The 21,371-nt window shown below is 35.6% G+C and overlaps 1 protein-coding gene across 1 annotated transcript in view; it reads right to left on the reverse strand.

Annotated features, from left to right (window-relative positions):
- The window catches only part of XPR1 (xenotropic and polytropic retrovirus receptor 1), a 270,301-nt gene that overhangs the window by 105,544 nt on the left and 143,386 nt on the right, over positions 1 to 21,371 (reverse strand). Inside the window, exon 3 of the mRNA XM_003410859.4 lies at positions 5,221 to 5,322. Within this exon, the coding sequence (XP_003410907.1) occupies positions 5,221 to 5,322 (102 nt within the window). The remainder of the gene's footprint in view (positions 1 to 5,220; positions 5,323 to 21,371) is intronic.

Here is a 21,371-nt window from a genome sequence, read left to right on the forward strand (position 1 = left end):
AGGACATAACTGGTCAACACAGAAAAGGTTTGTAACACTATTGCCTTTAGGATTGATACTGTTTTTAGCGCTAGAAGAGATCTGCAAGATTTCTACTTGAGTGATTAGCAACAATTCCACTAAAAAGGATTTTTCTTTTATTAAAATTCCCCTCTCCTCCCATGGTCTCCAAACACTACAAGGTTTTACCTATAAATCTAAAGAAATAAATATTTGTTTGCCCATTTCTTGTTAACTCAAATTATACAATAAAATAGAAAGAACAATAAAATAACTTATGTCAGGTTTTCTGAAATATTGAAAATAGCTTGACTCCTCACATAATGGAACCCTAGAGGATCGGGAATCAATTTGCTCATTTTACAAGCAAGTACACCAAGGCTTAGGAAATTAAATAATGTACTTATGGTTGAAAAATCCAAAATATAATTAGTATGAAAAAAATGACCAAATTTTAGAGGCATTTGTTCTAGGTTGTATTTGCTTGTTTGTTTGGCTTTTTTGTTGTAATAGGCACAATAATATAGCATAGCATTTTGTTTGGGGTATTTAAAAGGCTTTAGTCAAGGCTGTATCTCACTCAAAAACTGAAGGATTATGGATTCTTATTTTCAGTTCCAACCTGTCCTTAACTACCCTCTGTTCGCTAACCGTTAAACAATCTGTGAGATGTAGGCGGGTGGAGGTGGGTTTATGACTGAACACACCCCTGTATTATTTTAGATTTTCATGTGTCCCAGTGTCTGAGGATTGCACTCTACCAGACAATCTGCTTTGGAGAAGCCTAAATAAGGAGAAAAATGATACTGTCTAGGACAAGTGCCAAATTCTATTTCTGTCCATCATGTCTTCATATTACCCATTACTTCCTGACCTGGCAAAAAATCATTCTGGAGACTATCAATTTAAACCTACTCTGTGATGGCATCAAGAGACGTTGCCCAATGGCCCTGACAATATACACAGAGAAAGGCAAGTTATCAAATCATTGTTGTTTGTTGCTGTTGATTTCAACTCTTGGCAACCTCTTCTGTATACAGTAGAACTGCTCCATAGGGTTTTCAAGGCTGTGACCTATCAGAAGCAGATCACCAGGCTTGTCTTCTGAGGTGCCTATGGGAGGGTTTGAACCACCAACCTTTTAGCTAGCAGCGGAGCACTTAACCTGTCTGCACCACCCAGGCACTCTTCATTAAATCATATAAATCATAGCCCCCCAGTTTTCAATTAATAGCAAGCCTAAAATTATGTCTGAAAAGTGACTAAGACACATATTCTAAAACACTATTTTTCAAAGTGATAGTTGCAACCCAATACTGGGTCATGAAATCAATTTAGTAGACTGTAACAGCACTCAAAAAAAACAGAAATGGAAAAACACAGCAAATAGAGTATATTACAAGTAGTATTAGTATTGTTTGATGAAAATATTTCTCAATTATTTAAATATACAGCATATCTAGTTAAGTGCTATGGCTGCTAACCTAAAGGCTGGCAGTTCAAATCCACCAGGTGCTCCTTGGAAACTCTATGGGGCAGTTCTACTCTATCCTGTAGGGTCGCTATGAGTCGGAATCGACTCGACGGCAACGGGTTGGGTACACTCATATAGATATGTACAAACATACATGAAATACACATCTGTACATGTGTACTGGGTCATAATGTATATATATATATATATTTTTTTACTGTAAATCAAATCATAAAAAGTATGCACCTACTACTAAGAGCATATATATTTTTTTTCTTTGTAAACCAGAAAGCATTACCTATTCTTTGTGATCTAAATCCATTTAGAGTTGGGCTTAAAGAACATCCCCCCAAAAATCAGAGTATAAGAAAAATACTAATAAACTTGATCTTATAATTTTATTTACTGCCCAAGATCATATCCAATAGGCTTTTCTCATTCTAAATACCCTTTTCCACTGCAAAATACCCTCCTCTTTTAGCGTCCTCCTCTTCTTTCTACATGGTTGCCCTCTCCTTCTTTGTCTGCACTGCTGGTTCTTCTTTATCCTAATTGTGGAAATTATCTTTGCCCTTGGAACATTGCAATTCCTTCTCTACATTTCACTCTTGTAGAAAACCTATCCATTTGCATGGTTTTGAATAATCTTTCTATGTTGTCTTTGCCTTTAGGTGCTAGTAATCTAGGGAAACAAAACAAAACAAAAGACCCAAACCCGTTGCTGTTGAGTCACTTCTGACTCATAGCGACCCTATAGGACAGAGTGGAACTGCTCCATAGAGTCTCCAGGGAGTGCCTGGTGGATTCAAACTGCTGACCTTCTGGTTAGCAGCCGTAGCTTTTAACCACTACGCCACCAGGGCTTTTGATCTAGGCGAAAGGACCTCCATATGTGCCATGCCCTTTCATGGCTCCGTGCCTTTGCATAAACTGTTCTCTAGAAGTCCAGCCATAAAGGGAAGATGAGGGGGAGGATATAGAGTCAAGAAATTTGCTTGTTCGTTTATTTTTTTGTCTGAAGGGAGAGACTTGCTAAGGAGACTGAACCAATAAGAAGAGAAGTTAAAGATACATTTATTCAGTAAATCTTAGAGAAAATAACTACTGAAGAACCTGAAAGTGAATCACTAGTTGTAAATATTTGCTATGGACTGAAGAGGGATACCTTGTCCACAAAGATTGGGGGGAAACAAATAAAGATGAGAATAGGTATGGTTTTTTTGGGGGCGGGGGCAGAGATTTACATAAGTATTACACATCAACAGGAGTTGATGGTCTTCATTTTTATTTGTAAAGCAGAGGGTACAATGAGTATAATGAGGAAGATGAAAGGATTAGAGAATTGAGGAGAGTGGTATAAGGCTTAAGAAAGCATTGTGGACAAGGAAAAGGGTGCTGATTAAAACCCACAGATAGCTATGAGGGCATAGTTGAGTACACAATGAATTTATAGTAGTTCCAATTTGTGCTGTTGTATCATTTTTTTTTTCTAGTTGTCCTAAGTAGCCCTGAAGGTAGGCATTAAGAAGGTAAAAAAACTGGACTGATCCATGACTGGACTTTTGCTGGGCAGAAGCAATATAAGGCAATGAGGATAAACTGAAAACACAAAGGGACGAAGTGGTTTAAATGGCTGATGGAAAAGGAAGTAAATCTGGGAAGGCATGATAGGCTGAAATAAAATGAAGAAATCAAGGCACTTGAGCTCTGTGAGATGGAAAAGAGATGTTAAAGACTAGGAGAGTAAAAAGCTTAAAGGCCGGGAGATGTGGCCATATTTTAGAACTTAATACTTTAGAGGAGAGCAGTTCTGGGTGATGGATATGGCCATGGCAGTATGTGCCCAAAGAGGAGTGGAACTGAAAATGGGTTGTCTCACATGGGCACTGAAGTCACGCAGGGTGATACAAAAATTAGGGTGGAGATTTAGACTGGGAGGCAGGTGTTTAAGTTCTAAATGAGCAACAAAGAGGTCAGTAGTTGCAAACAGGAATGGCAGAGAGTAGCATGCTATATTGCATACTGATGCTTAGAAGAAGATCCATTTTTAAGGAATATGTAAAAATACTGATTTGGAAAGAAGAACGATGAGCTAAGAGAAAGCTGGACTCAGCCTCTTGTCTTCTAGCAGCTTTTTCTTCCTGCCTGTTTTCCCTCCCTTACATGTCCTATATCCCACTGTGTCAAAAAAGAGAATTATCAGCTTCCACTTGAGAGGTCTGCAGAGAAAGGAAACATAAATAAGATATTTCTAGAATCTGGGGACAACTTAGGAAAAAAAAAATCAAAGTCTAAAAAAGAAGCTAGTAAAGTCCTTATAAAACTATTTGCCCTTAGACTAACCCACACTTACATTTGGTTTATGATTATGCTAATAATAAGATTATGGTATTTCCAAAGTCTTCACCAAAGATGAGGATATATTCTCATTTATCACTGCTGACAGAATAAAAAATTAAAATCTCCTTTAATTTAATAACCATTTATTAATAGTAGGAATGTAATTTGCATATCACATATTACCGAGAAAAAAAAATAAAAGGGAAAATATATAGAATATTTTTATTTTTTTGATATCAAATATAAAAATGTATAGGGTAGGAATTTTTGTTTATCCATTACTTCTCAAGGCATAGATATATTACAACTGATAAGTATTCCAGTCATTCAGTTGTAAATTCAATATTGTAACAGGGATTATGGGTAAGTTTTTTTCCAAGTCTGGATGAAATATTCCTCTGAATCTAACTTGCCTATTCTAGATATTTCATATCTGTCCTTCTGTGATTGACTAATTTCACTCAGCATGTTTTCAAGGTTCATCCATGTTGTAGCACGTATCAAGACTTCATTTTTCTTTATGGCAGAGTAATACTTTGCATGTATGTATCACATTTTGGTTTTCCATTTGTCTGTTGATGGACATTTAGGTTGTTTCCATCTTCTGGTTATTATGAATAGTGCTGCAACGAACACTGATGTACATGTGTCTTTTTGTGTTTCTGCTTTCAAGTCTTTTGGGTATATGACCAGGAATGGAAGATTTTGAAGGAAATCTTGATGCTGAAGGCAGCGCTCTAGAGCAGTGTTTCCAAAATTATTCATAATGAAGATTTACCAATAAAAATTTTGAACAAGTATCTCTAAGACATTTATTTATAAATTATTGACATGTGCTGTTTTACTAATATATAGTTATAAAATACAACATATATATGTATGTGTGTGTAAATATATATACACATATATATAAAAAGAAAAAACTCAAAAGTTACAACATTTTCTTCTCGTACTCCAGTGCCATCTTGTAGATACCATTCTGGAATGCTCTAGAGAAATAAGACATGAGTGCTCCAGGCTGTGGAGAGGCATAAAACTGACGTAATTGATAGGCTATATAATTCAGCTCTGAATAAGATGATGAAATGAAGATTCTGACTCTTTAAAGCTTTGGCTGGGCCATGGATTGTGAAGCTCTATCAAGGTACTGCTTCACAAAGAGGTGCAGAAATCCTTGGAACTGCCAGAGAATCTAGGCAATGACCACCACATAAGACTCAAACATTGAGGTACCAGATATGTTACTACCCCAGCTTAAGAACATATCCCTTAAATGCAGTACAGCAAGAAAAACATGCCTCAATTAAAAAAATGTTGACCAGAAGTTTAAATGATGCATGGTAGAATTTCTCCTTCCCTAAGCGCAGAAATTGTCTCTCTTATGTTATACCAAAAAGACTACTCACCTGAATAAAATGTGTTGATTTTGGCAAGTTCCTTTTCACAGGTTTGGAAAAATTTTTCTTCAAACTTGGCAAAATACCTCTTTACTGTGTCCTCATCTGTAACTGAAAGGCAAAGAAAACAACGCTTAAATTTAATGTCCAAAGGCCAATTAAGAAAATCAGAGAAATCAAAATTAAAGTTACTACTTTCTTAATCTTCAAAATGACAACAACTATAGATGTACTTCTCTGAAAAAGGAACTATGAACCAAATGAAGAAAAGACTAATCAAAGGCCTCTTCACAGTAACACAAAACCACTCTTTATTATTATTATTTAAAATAATTATTATTGTGCTTTAAGTGAAAGTTTACAAATCAAGTCAGTCTCTCACATATAAACTTATATACACCTTACTACATACTCCCATTTACTCTCCCCCTAATGAGTCAGCCTGCTCCCTCCGTTCATGACTATTTTGCCAGTTTCTAACCCTCTCTACCCTCCCATCTCCTCTCCAGACAGGAGATGCCAACATAGTCTCAAGTGTCCACCTGATGCAAGTAGCTTACTCCTCATCAGCATCTCTCTCCAACCCACTGTCCAGTCCAATCCATGTCTGATGAATTGGCTTCGGGAATGGTTCCTGTCCTGGGCCAACAGAAGGTTTGGGGACCCTGACCGCTGGGGTCTTTCTAGTCTCAGTCAGACCATTAAGTCTGGTCTTTTTATGAGAATTTGGGGTCTGCATCCCACTGTTCTCCTGCTCCCTCAGGGGTTCTCTGTTGTGTTCCCTGTCAGGGCAGTCATTGGTTGTGGCTGGGCACCATCTAGTTCCTCTGGTCTCAGGATGATGTAGTCTCTAGTTCATGTGGCCCTTTCTGTCTCTTGTCACCCTCCTTTTTTTTGAGTTGTTCCTCCCCCAGTAACATAACTTCACTGCCCTCTCTGGTTACAGACTGTTCTTTAACTGAATGAGACTCTAAATCTCTACTATAATAAATTTAAAATAATTTATTATGGGTATTGCATTCTCATGTGTAAAATAAAAGTGACGTGAATGAGACAATCTCTTAGATCTCCGTGATCTCCAAAATTCTAAGATTTTATAATAAACGGTAAATAATTGGTAGAGAAAATAAGCATTCTATTACTCCAGAAGAGGAAGACACAACTGTAGAGGTGACCAAGAAACAAGCTGTTGGGAGTTGAGCTGAGTTCAGGGAAGAAAAAAACTGCAACAGCTAAAGTATGAAGATAAGAATGTAAAAATTTTTCTGCAAAAACTTATTGTTCCATGTTAAATTGCTATTTACTCATTTTTTTCTTCAGCTGCACCAGACACAGAGAAAGAAGAATGGACTGATGGGTATAAACTAGATAATGCAAACCTTCAGGAGGCTGGGTAGGTAACGTAAAGGAATTGAGCGAATTAATGACTGTACAAGTGTAGTGATAAAAGGCAACTGGTACCTTTAGGATAAGGAGTCATGTAGACTAGAGAAAATGGGACAACACATGACTGTCTAGTTAGTTACTGCCATGTGGTAATATGGGGTCTATGATGTCAAAAGAAACCATAAATGCAGGTATTTTTAAAACACCGTTTTTCAATTAGTATATGTCTCTGTAGACTCAATTCACTTTGTAAGTTCTCTCATATAGCATAACGGTCTACTTAACCCCTAAGTACAGATATATGTAGCTTCAGGAACTCTCAAGCATAAAAAGGGATGTTTCTTGCCCAAGTGAGATCTGCCTAGACTCTAAAGATGCTAATCACAATATATTAATTATTCTATTTCTGGCAGACAAAGCTTGAAATGTCTAGAAAGAGTGTAGGTGCCTCTCCATCACTCAGATGGCCCAGATCTTAGTGCAATGCCAGAAATTCTTAATATAGCTGCCTAGAAATAAGAGAAATAGTATTTCCCCTAGTCTGCAATACACACACACACACACACATTCTCTCTGTCTCATAGCAGCAGAGATAATTTAAAGAAAAACAAAAGCTAAAAATAAGAAAAATGGGCAAAGTATCTAAATAGACATTTCACCAAAAAAGATATACAAATGGCCGACAAGCACATGAAAAGACACTCAATGTCATTAGTCATCTGGGAGATGTAAATCAAAACCATAATGAAATATCACTCCACTCCCACTAGGATGGCTAAAATTAAAAACAAACAAACAAAAAAAACAAATGTTGGCTAGGATGTAGAAAAAAGGAAACTCATCTATTACTGGTAGGAATGCAAAATGATATAACCACTCTGGAAAACAGTATGGCAGTTATTCAAAAAGTTAAATATAAAGCTATTACATGAACCAGCAATTCTACTCTTAGGTATATATGGAAGAGACTTGAAAGCAGCAATGCAAACAGACATATGTACACCAATATTCATTTCAGTGCTGTTCACAAAAGCAAAAAGGTAGAAACAACTTAAATGTCCTTCAACAGATGAACAGATAAACAAAATGTGGTCTGTACATACAATGGAATATTATTCTACCACAAAGAGAAATGAAATCTGATACATGTTACAATATGGATGAACCTTGAAAACATTATGCTGAGTAAAATCAGTCAATCATAGAAGTACAAATACTGTATGTTTCACTAATATGAAGTATCTAGAATAGGCAAAGGTATAGAGATTAGAGTTTAATAGTGGTTACCAGGGGCTGGAGGGACAGGGAAAGGGAGGAATCACTGTTTAGGTAGCACACAGTTTTTGTTTACGGGGATGGGAAATTTGGCAATGGATACTGGTTGCACAATATGATTGATGTAATAAGTTTTACTGAATTTTACACATGAAAAATGTTGAATTTACAAATGTGGTGCTCTTTATATTCTTACAACAAAAAATTTTTTTAAAGCAGATTGAATCTATTCATTTAATTTAGATAACACAAATATAAAAAAATGAACACTGCACAAAAGCTTAACTTCTGTTTGTACATGCCTTCTTCCCTATTTCATATACCTTTAGATATATAGTATAGTACGTTCTATTGACTGTGCAGTACAGAAGATATGGCCACTTAAAGCTCCTCACATAACCTCAGCAATTTAGGTATAATAAACGCTATAGCTGTCCAAGGCCACTGAGATGATTTTCTAAAGCATAAAGCAGGTCATGACTTCTTTTTTTAAAGCTGACCTTGAGTTTAGAAGTTCCATGGCAACAGAAGCTGCTCTTATAACAGCATCTTGCTGTACCTGATTTAAAATAGGAAGAGTCTACTAATTACCTGCATTTTTTCAGTTTTATTCTTTATTGTGCTAGTAGCAATGAAAACCCAAAACAAAAAATGGGCTTGGCCATATATACTTAGCTTCCCTATTAACAGACACCTTTCACTGACATGCTAAAACAAAATCCATCGCCATCGAGTCGATTCCGACTCATAGCAACCCTATACCACAAAGTAGAACTGCCCCATAGTTTCCAAAGACCATCTGGTGGATTAGAACTGCCGATCTTTTGGTTAGCAGAATGGTGGAAATAGAACAAGTTGTTCAGTGAAGTAATTTAAACATAGCTACTATTTCAAAATAATTTTACCATATATTAATATACAGAAATTATATATTCAGTGATATAAACTATTTAGAATATTACCAAGAACCTGGAAACAAATCTACGCCTCTGAGAAACTAAAGCATATTTAATAAACTCTAGTATGCACATTCTACCTACGAATCAATCTCCCATGAATTTTTCGTTTCTTCGCTTTAAAGCCTCTTTTACCTTATTATACCAGGAGTCTGCTATCTAATTTTCTACTTCACATATAACTCAATAGCCATAAATTAGTAAAGGGCAGAATAAGGTTATAGCAACAGTAAGAATAGCTAACAAAGAGGGAAGAGGAAAAAAAACAGGAAATATAGCTGAAAAAAATAAATGAAGGACAATGTTCTTGTCCTCTTAGATTTAAAAAAGGTAGTGTAAACTAATTAGAAGTAGAGTTAGAAAAACACAACAAAAAGAACAGAATAGCAAGTCCAAAAACAGATGTGCACATACACAGAGATACAGGTTAAAATAAAGAAGGCATTTTAGATCATTGAGAAAAGAATGGATTACACAACAAATAGGGCTGGGCCAATTGGCAAATTATTGAGAATAAACTCCAGATGGCGTTAAAGAAACAATATTATAAAATACCAGAATAAAACATGACATTTTAATTACTCTACATGGGGAAGGCTTTCCTAAACACTATACAAAACATAAAAGCCATAAAAGCATTCTCATAAAATGAAAAATTTCCATCCCACAAGACACCACCAACAAAATTAAAACAAGCAGACAGGGAAATATATTTGCAACATTTAAAGTAAAAGATTCATGCACAAAATAGTTTAAAAATTCTTACAATATTAAAATGATATTAAGAAAAATGGGCAAATTTAGGCAATTCATAAGAAAAAGAAATACAAATGGAACAATGAGTAAATGAAAGGATGCTCAACTATTCTGCATACAATTTTAAAATAATGAAATATAATTTTCAATATCACATTGGAAAATATTTTAAAATAGTGGTATCATTCTGGCAATGGTGAGAATAAATGAACATGCTTCCTGTTGGTGAGAATGTAAATTTGTAAAGGCTTTCAGGAAGACAATTTGACAGCTATCAAAATTTTCAATGGGCTCCCTGTGATTTAACAATCCTACGTGTAGGAAATATATTCTAAAAGAATCTCCCTCTGCACAATGAATTTACTTACAAGGATGTTCATGTACCATTATTTTTAAAAGTGATAAAGAAAACAAACTGATTTCCAACAAAAGGGGAGTGGTTAAATAAATTATGATAATGTTATATATACTATTTAGCCATTTAAAAAATGACACAGACACATACTGGCATGGATGAAAAATCTCTAAGATACTGCTGAGAAAAAAAAATAAGTCATAGAATACATACAGCATAACCCCATTTCTGAAAAAAAGTACATAAATATTCATATATACATTTATAGATCAAACTGTTAATTGTGATTATTTCCTTCAAAAGGGGAGGAGGTATGAGAGGGATTCTCACACTTTGCTTTCTACACTTTTTGTACTGTTTAATTCAATTACAACAAAAAGGTATTCATAAAAGATAAATGAAGGATTATACTGTATAAAGAATATTATTAACTAGAATGAAAAAATATGTCACATCCAAGTCTTTAAATTATACTTAGTAAAAACTAACTACTATAAAAAAAAGCTAGTTAAAAAGAGTATCTGTATTCGAATTCAGAGATACATAGAGTGATGAAGTCTTTCACTCTGATTGTGAATAACTGGAAAAATGCTGATTTGCAGAACGTCATCTTCTGTTATAAGACACGTCCTGTAAACTGCCTGCTGGATGATTATAAATCAGTAACCCTGAACTGGAGAATTAGAGAATCTCAGCTTTCAGAACTCCATTAGCCTAATTCCCTTATTTTATAAGTGACGAAATTGTGGTAAAGAGAGCCTAGATGATTTCCTTGTTTTTTTCCTATAGTAATAGACTCACTGTATTTTCTCATTATAAGATAAAGAACAGCTACGTATTAACTATGTGAAAGTGATTACTATGTATTACATGGGCTTAACATGTCCTGAATTCAATAATTAGTTACGAACAACTAAGCCTAGTTCAAAGAAAGCCAGCATAAACAAGTACAAATCTTAGTAAAATGTATCATCAACTAAAAGAAGACAAAAGGAGTGAAAAAAAAAAAAACCCATAATTAGTGAAGAATGACTCGGAAAACACTGCTGTAGCGATCCCTTTGCTCTGAGTTTAAATAAATATTCATTCAGTCAGATGAACTGAAAAAAGTGAGCAGGAAAGGGAGGGGAGACATTGGTTTCTGTGTCAACTCTATTATGGTCTTATCTCTACCTCACATATGTGGATGACAGACAATTTCTTTCTCATCCACCCCCAACATTACAAAGTTAATAGAAAATGGCTCTAAGAGTGCTAATCAAGATAAAATAGTCCTACTGCATAGCAATCACCATTGAACGCTTTTTACAGCTACTTTCAAGAATATTTTTATACCATAAATGTCATCTTAATTTCTCATGCAATCTTTGGGTTAGAATACAAACGCTATCTCTCTCAAAATGCAATTCTTTAAATCCACTACTACATAACTCCTTCAAATCTCGTAGATGTTACTTTCAAATTTTTATTACTAGTCTCAATTTTCTTAATTGATTCTCTTTTATCTTTCTATGTACAGGTTCCACATGAGCACAATTAAATGTCCTGGTATCCCCATTCTTCTCAATGTTATCCACAATTTGTTATGATTCACAGAGTTGAATGCCTCTGCGTAGTCAATAAAACAGAGGTAAACATCTTTCTGGTATTCTCTGCTTTTGGCCAAGATCCATCCACATCAGCAATGATATCCCTCATTCCATGTTATGTTCTGAATACGACTTGAATTTCTGGCAGTTATTGTCGATGTACTGCTGCGACCGTTCAGCAAAATTTTACTTGTCTGTGGTACTAATGATACTGTTTGAACAAAACAAGGGGTTGACTGCATGGTTTAAAATCAGAAAAGGTGTGCATCTGGGTTGTAAACTTTCACCATACTGAATCCGTATGCTGAGCAAATAATCCGAGAAGCCAGATTATATGAAGAACACAGCATCAAGAATGGAAAAAGACTCATTAACAACCTGTGATATGTAGATGACACAAGCTTGCTTGCTGAAAGCAATGAAGGCTTGAAGCACTTACTGATGAAGAACAGAGACTACAGCCTTCAGTGTGGATTACACCTTAACGTAAAGCAAGTAAAAATCCTCACAACTGGACCTATAAGCAACATCATGATAAATGAAGAAAAGACTGAAGTAGTCAAGGATTTCATTTTACTTGGATCCACAACCAATGCCCACGGAAGCAGGAGTCAAGAAATCAAACGTATTGCATTGTGCAAATCTGCTGCAAAAGACCTCTTTAAAGTGTTAAAAAGCAAAGATGTCACTTTGATGACTACAGCGTTCCTGACCCAAGCCAGGGTATTTTCAATCATCTCATACACATGTGAACGCTGGACAACGAATAAGGAAAACCGAAGAATTGACACCTTTATATTATGGTGTTGGAGACTAATATCAAATATACCATGGACTTCCAGAAGAATGAACAAATCTGTCTTAGAAGAAGTACAGCCAGAATGCTCCTTAGACGCAAGGATGGCGAGACTTCTTCTCAAGTACTTTGGACGTGTGATCAGGAGAGATCTGTCCCTGGAGAAGGATATCATGCTTGGTAAAGTACAGAGTCAGCAAAAGAGAGGGAGACCCTCAGTGAGATGGACTGACACAGTGGCTGCAACAGTGGGCTCAAGTGTAGCAATGATTGTGAGGATGGTGCAGGACCAGGCAGTGGTTCATTCTTTTGTGCGTAGAGTGGCTATGAGTCAAAATCGACTCAACGGCACCCAAGAACGACGACGGTAACTTTTATCTTTATAGATCCTACCCCCAACAAAATGCCTGGTACACAGTATGTGCTCCATACATTATTTTTCTGAAATGAAATTGTTGACACAATGTTAAAAAACTAAAATCATAAACTTCTTTGAAGAAAACATAGGGGTAAGTCTTCAGAACCTGAATTTAACAATGGATCCTTAGATATGACATCAAAAGCACAAGCAAAAAAAAGATAAGTTGGGCTTCATCAAAACTAACAAATTTTGTGCTTCAAAAGATACTTTCAAGAAAGTGAAAAAAAAAAACCCCACAAAATGGGAGAAAACATTTGCAAATTATATATCTGGTAAGAGCTCTCACCACAATGAAAAACGACCCATTTAAAATATGTGCAAAGGATTTGAATAGACATTTCTCCAAAGAAAATATGCAAATAGCCGGTAAGTATATAAAAAAATGTTTAACTTTATTTAACATTAAGTAGATGCATATCAAAACTATGAGATGCCACTTCATACCCACTAGGTTCGCTGTTATTAAAAAAATCAGAAAATAACAAGTTTTGGTGAGGATGTGTTGAAATTAGAACCTTCATACACTGCTGGTGGGAATGTAAAATGTTGCAGCTGCTTTGAAAAAGTCTGGTAATTCCCCCAAAATGTAAACAAAGAGTCACCATGTGATCCAGCAATTTCACTTCTAGGCATATACCCAAAAGAACTGAAAATACATGTTCACATAAAAACTTGCACATCAATGATCATAGCAGCCATTATTCATAACAGCCAAAAGTGGAAACAACCCAAAAGTCTATCAGCTGATGAATGAACAAAATGTAGTATATTCAGGCAAAGGACTATTACTCAGCCATGAAAAGGAATGCAGCCAGTCCATGCTACAACATGGATGAACCTCTGAAACATTATGCTAAGTGAAACCCTGGTGATGTAGTGGTTAGGTGTTATAGCTGCTAAACAAAAGGATGGCAGTATGAGTCCACCAGGTGCTCCTTGGAAATTCTATGCGGCAGTTCTACTCTGTCCTATAGGGTTGCTATGAGTCGGAATCGACTTGATGGCAACAGTTTTTAAGTGAAAGAAGCCAGACACAAAAGGTCACATATTGTATGATTCCATTTATATGAAATATTCAGAATAGGCAAATCCATAGAGACAGAAAACAGATTAGTGATGGCCAGGGGCTGCAAAATGGGGGTGATGGGGGATGACCGCCCATGGCTACAGGGTTTCTTTTTGGGGTATGTTGAAAATGTTCTGGAATTAGATAGTGATGATGGTTGCATAACCTTGTGAACATACTAAAAGCCACGGAATCGCACACTTCAAAAAGGTGAATTTTGTGGCACATGGTCAATTGTATCTCAATAAAAAAGATATTTTAAACTCCGCATTTAAACCTGTAACAGAAACATCTGATAAATTACAGTATTCATTTATTTATTCAGCAAATAATTATTGTACTTATTTAATCTGAGACTTGAACCTAAAGAAAAGAAAGAACAAGGTCAACATGGTTTCAAGTAGAAGAAACAGCAAAAAACAAACCAAAACAAAACAAAAGCTGGCATGCCTGAGGAGCTGCGAGAGGCCCACTATGTGATCAACAGCAAGCAGTGAGGTGCAGGAGGCAGGCAAAGGCCTTTTCAGCAGGGAGGCCGCGCTCAGGGGTTTGAATATTATTCTACGTGCAATGGAAGAGTGCCGAAGGATTTTTAAGGAGGAGTCTAAATAGCAGAATTAGTTTCAGCTTTATTAAATGATAACTTAAAACAGCATTTTCCAGGAAATTAGGTATGCAGAAGAAGGAAATGAAGAAGAGTTCCATCCTCAAGTAAGTAGAGGAAATATCAACATAAAGAGTTAAACTGTTTCCTTTAAGGCAGTGATTCTCAAATATGGACAATTTTGCCTTCTAGGGGATATTTGGCAATGTCTGGAGACATTTTTGGTTGTCACAACTGGGAGGGTGTTACTGGAGTCTAGTGGGTAGATGCCAGGGATCCTGCTAAACAGTCTGCAATGCCCAGAACAAGCTCCCCACATCCCCCACAAGACTATCCTGTCCAAAATCTCAACAGTGCCAAAGCGGAGAAACTGCATTAAGGCAAATCTGCTAATACGCACCGTTACTTTAACAGAAGAGGACTTTGTATACTGCATTTCCTGAAGTTCTCTCTAAGAATACGAGCCTTCCAGGGAGAGTAGGGAGAGAAAATCGGGGGGAAGCAGGGGAACGTGAAAGGGAGTGAAGAGTATCTATATAAAATCTCCAGTAGCAGTATTCTGGGCAACATCACTTTGAGAAGTGCTAGCTTTAGTATTATCTCCACCACCTCTTTATGGTTTTATTATATTCCATACACAATAATTTCTACGACATCTCAGTTTCTCTTACTCATAAAAAAGACAGCTGATGAATAAAAATTAAATGTGACCAAGCTCCATCAAATATAGGAAGAATGTTTAGCACTATTGGTTTCATGCTTTTACGAAGAGGTGTGTGTGTGTGTTTATGTTTGTTTTTAAGAGTGTCATTTATAAACTGGGAATAACTAACTTGAAACTTTTTTTTCCCAGATGCTAGTTCATCAACAGATGGGTCGATGAATTATATAAATCATATGGCAAAGAAGATTTAAAGATATAAATGTGACTCTAAAATCATTGGTGTAGTAGAAACAGAACTACATTGAGAGTCACTCATTTAACAAATGCTGTGTCCCTCCTATGCACCAGGCATAGTGGCAGGTGCTAGAAATACCTCCTAAGCAAAATACTTAACTCTGCCCTCACAGAGACTACAGTCTGAGAAAACGGACTTTAATAAAATAATCACAAGTATACAAGCTGTAATATGGTTATGAAAAAAAGTAAAGATCAAAAATCCAGCAGCAGAACCTCAACTAGTCTGCAAGGACTCGGGGGAAGGGAGGTATGGGAGTCTAAGGATAAGCAGATATTCATTACAAGCCGCAGAACATTGCAAGCAGCGAGAACAGCATATAACAAGATTCCATTGACAGAAAGGGGCATGGTACATTTGAGGAACTGAAGAGAAGGCCTGAGTGACTAGAGTCCGGGGAGTAAGGAGAAGAGTGGTAGAAGTTAAGGCTAAGAGAGACAGACAGGGGCCTGACCAGGTTCGGTCTTGCAGAATAAACAACTACCCTTTTTCCTAAGACCAATGAGACTTCTTTGAAGAATTTTAAACTGAGGGATGGTGTGATTAGATACGCTTTTTACCTGAGGGGATATGGAGAGGCCAATTAGATGTAGCACAGTAGATATCAAGTGAAATCTCATGGTAGCCTAAACTAGTGTGAGAAAAAAGGCACTGGAAACAGAAAAGTGGGGAAATTCAAGAGATATTTTGGAGGTAAGATCAATAGGCTCTGGTGACAGATTGGATATGGTTCTGTTGCTGTATTAGCTTGAGCAAGTGACAAATTAGCTTTCCATTTTCTGTTTGAAAAATGAGGGCATTAGAACAGGCAATCTCTAAGTCCTCTCCTAGCTCCTAATTTCATATTCCATAATTAAAGCTACTAAAAAAAAAGCTACTAATTTCTATAAAACAACTCCAAATCCAACTAGGCTTAAGCTGTTCTAAACAAAGTTATCTGATCTGAGCCTATCTCGAGGTTTCATCATTTGAGGCTTAACTAAATGTACTTTTAAAATACACTTGGTAGAAAAAAAAGTAATAACAAGAGTCCTGATGGCACAAAGGTTAAAGCTCTTGGTTGCTAACCGAAAGGTTGGCAGTCTGAACCCACAGCTGCTCCGTGGGAGAAAGATGGGGCAGTCTGCTTCTCTAAAGATTACAGCCTTGGAAACCCTATGGGGCAAGTTCTACTCTGTCCTACAGGGTTCCTATGAGTTAGAATCAATTTGATGGCACATAACAATAGAAGAAGAAAAAAAAAATTTTAATTCACATTAGTGACATGTAATTGAGATGAAATTAATCTCACTGGCCCTACAAAAGCTCTGATATAATCTTAACTATCACCCTGATGAATATCTACCTAAAGTCTGCTAGGCAAAACATACCAATAAATGAAATAATAATTCAAATAAGAACAAAATTCAATAGTAAAGGAAGTGGTATACACCAGTGGTTTTCCAATGTTTTTGGTCTTGTAACCTCTAATCTATCAGATGGATTGATACAGTGGCTGCGACAATGGGCTCAAGCATAAAAAAGACTGTGAGGAAGGCGCAGGACCAGGCAGTGTTTTGTTCTGTTGTACGCTGGGTCGCTATGAGTCGGAACTGACTCGACAGCACCTAACAAGAACCTCTAAAGGAATTTTGAAAAACTATCTTGCATATTTTTAAGTTACAATAAAAGATTTTAAACATACAGAAAAAAGTTGTAAACAATGTAATTTCTGGTACATTGTAATTATCCACCTTTAAAAATAAAATGACACTTTAAATATACATAGCTAATGGAATTTAAATCTCACAGTAATTTGAAAACCAGCATCAGTCATTATAAAATACACACTCGAGCTCTTCTTTAGCTGTTAGAAATTTTATATCATTTCATTTTCTTCTTGAACTTTATTTCCATTCCACTTACACTACAGGATTTTATCCTACTATGTTTCTATGCTTGAAAGTCATTTATTGATAAACTTATCATACTTCCTAGCTATTAAATATGTACATAAATTAAAATTTAAAAACAAAACCTTTCCTAGCCACAAAGCTTTAAATATTAAAGTTTCTTCTGGATTGAACTATCATTACAAATATTAGAACACACTGCATCATACTAACATAAATATGTAATAAACTTTAATAAATATTAAACATAAAAAGTAAAATTTTATTGGAAATTTGAAAATGACTCTCATATTTAAATGAATAGAACTTTTCCCCTCCAATTAGTTCATATAAAAAACCAGCTGCATTAGTTCATATATCCATAAATATTACATTATTTGCTATAATATTACAAATATTATAGAATGATACAACTGAGAATCATTTCTATCCCTATTTTTCATTCTTATAGAAAAAACTTTGTTCACATAAATAAGTATAAATCAGAAGGAAGTTTTTCTAGTGATGTCAATTCTTTGAACTCCTTTCAAGTATTTTCTAAAAATCACAGTAATTTATTATAAAAAATTAGTTTTAATAATATATAAGCTGACAATTTAAGTCATCCTTCAATTTCATTGAAAGCAAAGAATTGGAAACAATCTCACTTGTAAAAGGGTTTGTTACCAAGATAATCACTTTCTCAACACTCCACAAATTATTTCAAACTATTCCTTTGTTTGGGGCAAGAAAAGCAATGCATATTAATAAAATTCAGAAGTCTTTCTTTTATAAAATCAGGGAAAGGCAATTTGAAAGGCTACTCCTTGACTGTAGGCAATTTCTCAGGCAGATCAATTTTAGGAATCAGTATATATGAAAGATCTGGAAATTGATTCCCTTAAGGCTACCTCAGCCTGCATATTTTTTGGGAAAGTCTTCCATGTATCTCCGTTTGAAGACAGATATTTGTATAAGTCCCAAAAGAGAAGTTTTCTTATTTAAAAAGTAAGAAAAAGGGCTCTTTTTAAAGCACTGTTCTTCATTAACAAGGCAAAATTAACATTGATCTGTATATATATGACGTTTTCAAGAGAATTATCTTTTACTGAAGTACTTTCATTTGGAAATTCTGTTAGCTTAATTACTTTACATATCTGAAGGTGTATGCAAATATTTAAAGCCATTTTCTCAATCTTATCTATCTAGTTAGAACTCTGGTGGCACACTGGTTAAGAGCTTGGCTGCTAACCAAAAGGTAGGCAGTTTGAATCCACCAGCTGCTCCTTGGAAACCCTATGGGGCAGTTCTACTCTGTCCTGGTTGCTATGAGTCAGAATCAACTCAACAGCAATGGGATTTTAGCTGAATTATTACTAATCATAGCTTTTTCATTCCTGAACAGTAACAGGATATACATATATATGATTAGAGTTATAAACAAAGGAAATATAAAATATCTGATAATGATTCAAGATGGCTAGTACTAGCTTAACTGAATCGCCAGTCTTCTTGTTGCATGATGAATATAAGAATGAACCATAAGAATTATAACCACTTTGGTTATTTATTTCAGGTAAAAAAAAGTATAGTTGTACAACTACCTCATTTCTCTCTGAAGTGGCAGGCATGTAGCTAAAGACAGAACACATTAATGATGAACATTAACACATCAGTATTTCAGTCAGATGTAAAGAGACCCTACCAATGACTGAGAGAAAACTGACAAAATGTATTACAGAATCACACTGAGAAAGATGAGAGAACAAAAGAGAAGTATATAAAACAATAAAAGTAAGGAAATGAACAATTGGCTACTAAAATGCTATTTTAAAAAAGCTTATTGATTTTATATATTTAAATAAACAGGTGGTAGTCTCCATTTCCTTGAAAAGAGTCTATTCAATTAAATTCAAAACCTTAACTCATTACTGACCTAAAATTAGTTTGGCTTTAATTGTTATTGTTGCTGTTTGTCACTGAGTTGATTCTAACTTATGGAGACTCTGTGTTACAGTAGAACTGTGCTCCGTAGGGTCCTCAATGGTGGTTATTTTTGGAACCAGACAGCCAGGTCTTTCTTCTGAGGCACCTCTGGGTGGACTCGAACTGCCCACCTTTTTGGTTAGCAGCCAACTGCATTAGCGTTTATACCACCCAATGACTCATAAGTCATTTCTTTCTCTAAGATGTTCCTTCAAAGAAAATGTCATCTCAAAACCTCTGCGTAAGTCCATGAGATACAAATAGGTACAAAGAAAATTTTGCAAAAAAATTTTTTTTAGTCTAATAATGAAGGATTATGCTATACATAGTTTTCCATTGTGAAAAAGAAGAAATAAAAGGACTATAATTACTCTGCTTAAAACACTTTAATAACTCTCGATTGTTCTTACAATAATGGTCGAACTCTATCTCACAGCAAAGTCTGTTAAGAGCTGGCTGCTATTTCTTTCTAGCTTCAATCACTGTACCTCAAACTCCGGTTATCCTGAGTCACTTTCAATTCCCTAAACCAGCCATCCTTTCCTTATCTCTAGTCCTTAACAAATTCTGTTCTTCGGCACAACATCTTGTCCCTGACATCTCTTCTCTCAACCCCAACATGCATATTCATATTATCTCCCTACTTCTCTGACATGTATCCTCTTAAATAACACTTTTACGAGACATTGCTGACCAAAATTGCTCTGAGTATACGTAATACATTAAATTACTATTTACGAGTCTATCTCATGAGACTATAAGCATCAAAGAAGCACCAAGTAAATTTCAGGCACAAAATAAAAGAAGGTTAATAGGGAACTGTATCTTGGGGAGTCTGGGAAGGACAGGGCTCCAATGAACCTTGTGTGTTGAACCGGAATCAGAGGCATCAGTGTGTACTCGTGGTTGTTATATATATACAGATAGATAGATATAGATATAGGTATATGTGTATGCAAGGGTTAACACACGCGCGCACGCACACACGTTTCCGAGCTTAGTCAGCCGACAGTCTAGGAACTATGATACTCTAGTAGCAATGAGCACGTCTAGCACGCAGCATGGTTTCTTAATACCATTCTCCAATAAAAGGAGTTAGGGCTCCTTAGAGAAGAGGCTGATTCCAGAGCTGGGACAGGGGGAGCAAAAATAGAAGATGAGCCCAGAATATCTTATAATACCAGAAAATAAATAATTCTTGAAAAATGATGGGGCATGCTAAAACGACATAGGAGCCCATCTGAGGAAGCTCTCAATGGCAAAACTAGGACAATCTGAGCAACAAAATAAATAATGATAGCATATAATAAAAAAAAAATCAGGAACAAAATAAAAACAGAAACTTAAGAGATACTGTACAAAATAACTGATCAGTATGCATCAAATTGTCAAAGTCATGATTGGAGAATTGCCACAGATTGAAGGAGACTAAAGAGATACAACTCAATGCAATGTGGGATCCTGATACAGACAGAAAAGGATATTCGGGAAAAAAAACTGGTAAAATTCTAATCAGGCCTGTAGTTTAATTAACAGTATTGCAGCAACATGTTAATTTTCAGGTTTGGTAATTGTACTATGGTTAAGTAAGTTGTTACGTTAGGAAAAGCTGGGTGAAGAGCACGCATGAATTTTCTGTATTATTCTTGCAACTTTTCTGTAAGCTTAACATTATTTCAAAATAAAAAATTAAAACAGATTACTTCAAACATCTAGGGTTTGAAGGCAAACGAACTTTAAAAATAAAAAAACAATTTGAACCTTCTCAAGAGAATCATTTAGTTGTAATACCCTTCCCCCAAATTACTTAATTTATAAAAGTCTAATAATTCTTAAGTATCAACGTTTTATACTCAATAACAACTATTTTTTAAATGTCTACTATGTGCCAGGCATTGTGCTAGTGGCTAGGAATATAGTGCTCAGGAAGGCAAACATAGTCCTCTCTCCTCTAAGAGAAAATAGATATTAAATAAGTAATCAGAAGAGCAGTATATATAATAAAAAGAAAAGCACAGGATGCTAGGGGAGTATGACAACAGGCACTAACCCAGCATAAAGCCGTCAAGGAAGTCTTCCTGAGGAAGTGACACCAGCTGAGATATAAAGGTGGAACTGAGGGATGTGGGTCAAGAAGAGG

The sequence above is a fragment of the Loxodonta africana genome, chromosome 25, assembly GCF_030014295.1.
Source record: "Loxodonta africana isolate mLoxAfr1 chromosome 25, mLoxAfr1.hap2, whole genome shotgun sequence".
NCBI lineage: Eukaryota > Metazoa > Chordata > Mammalia > Proboscidea > Elephantidae > Loxodonta > Loxodonta africana.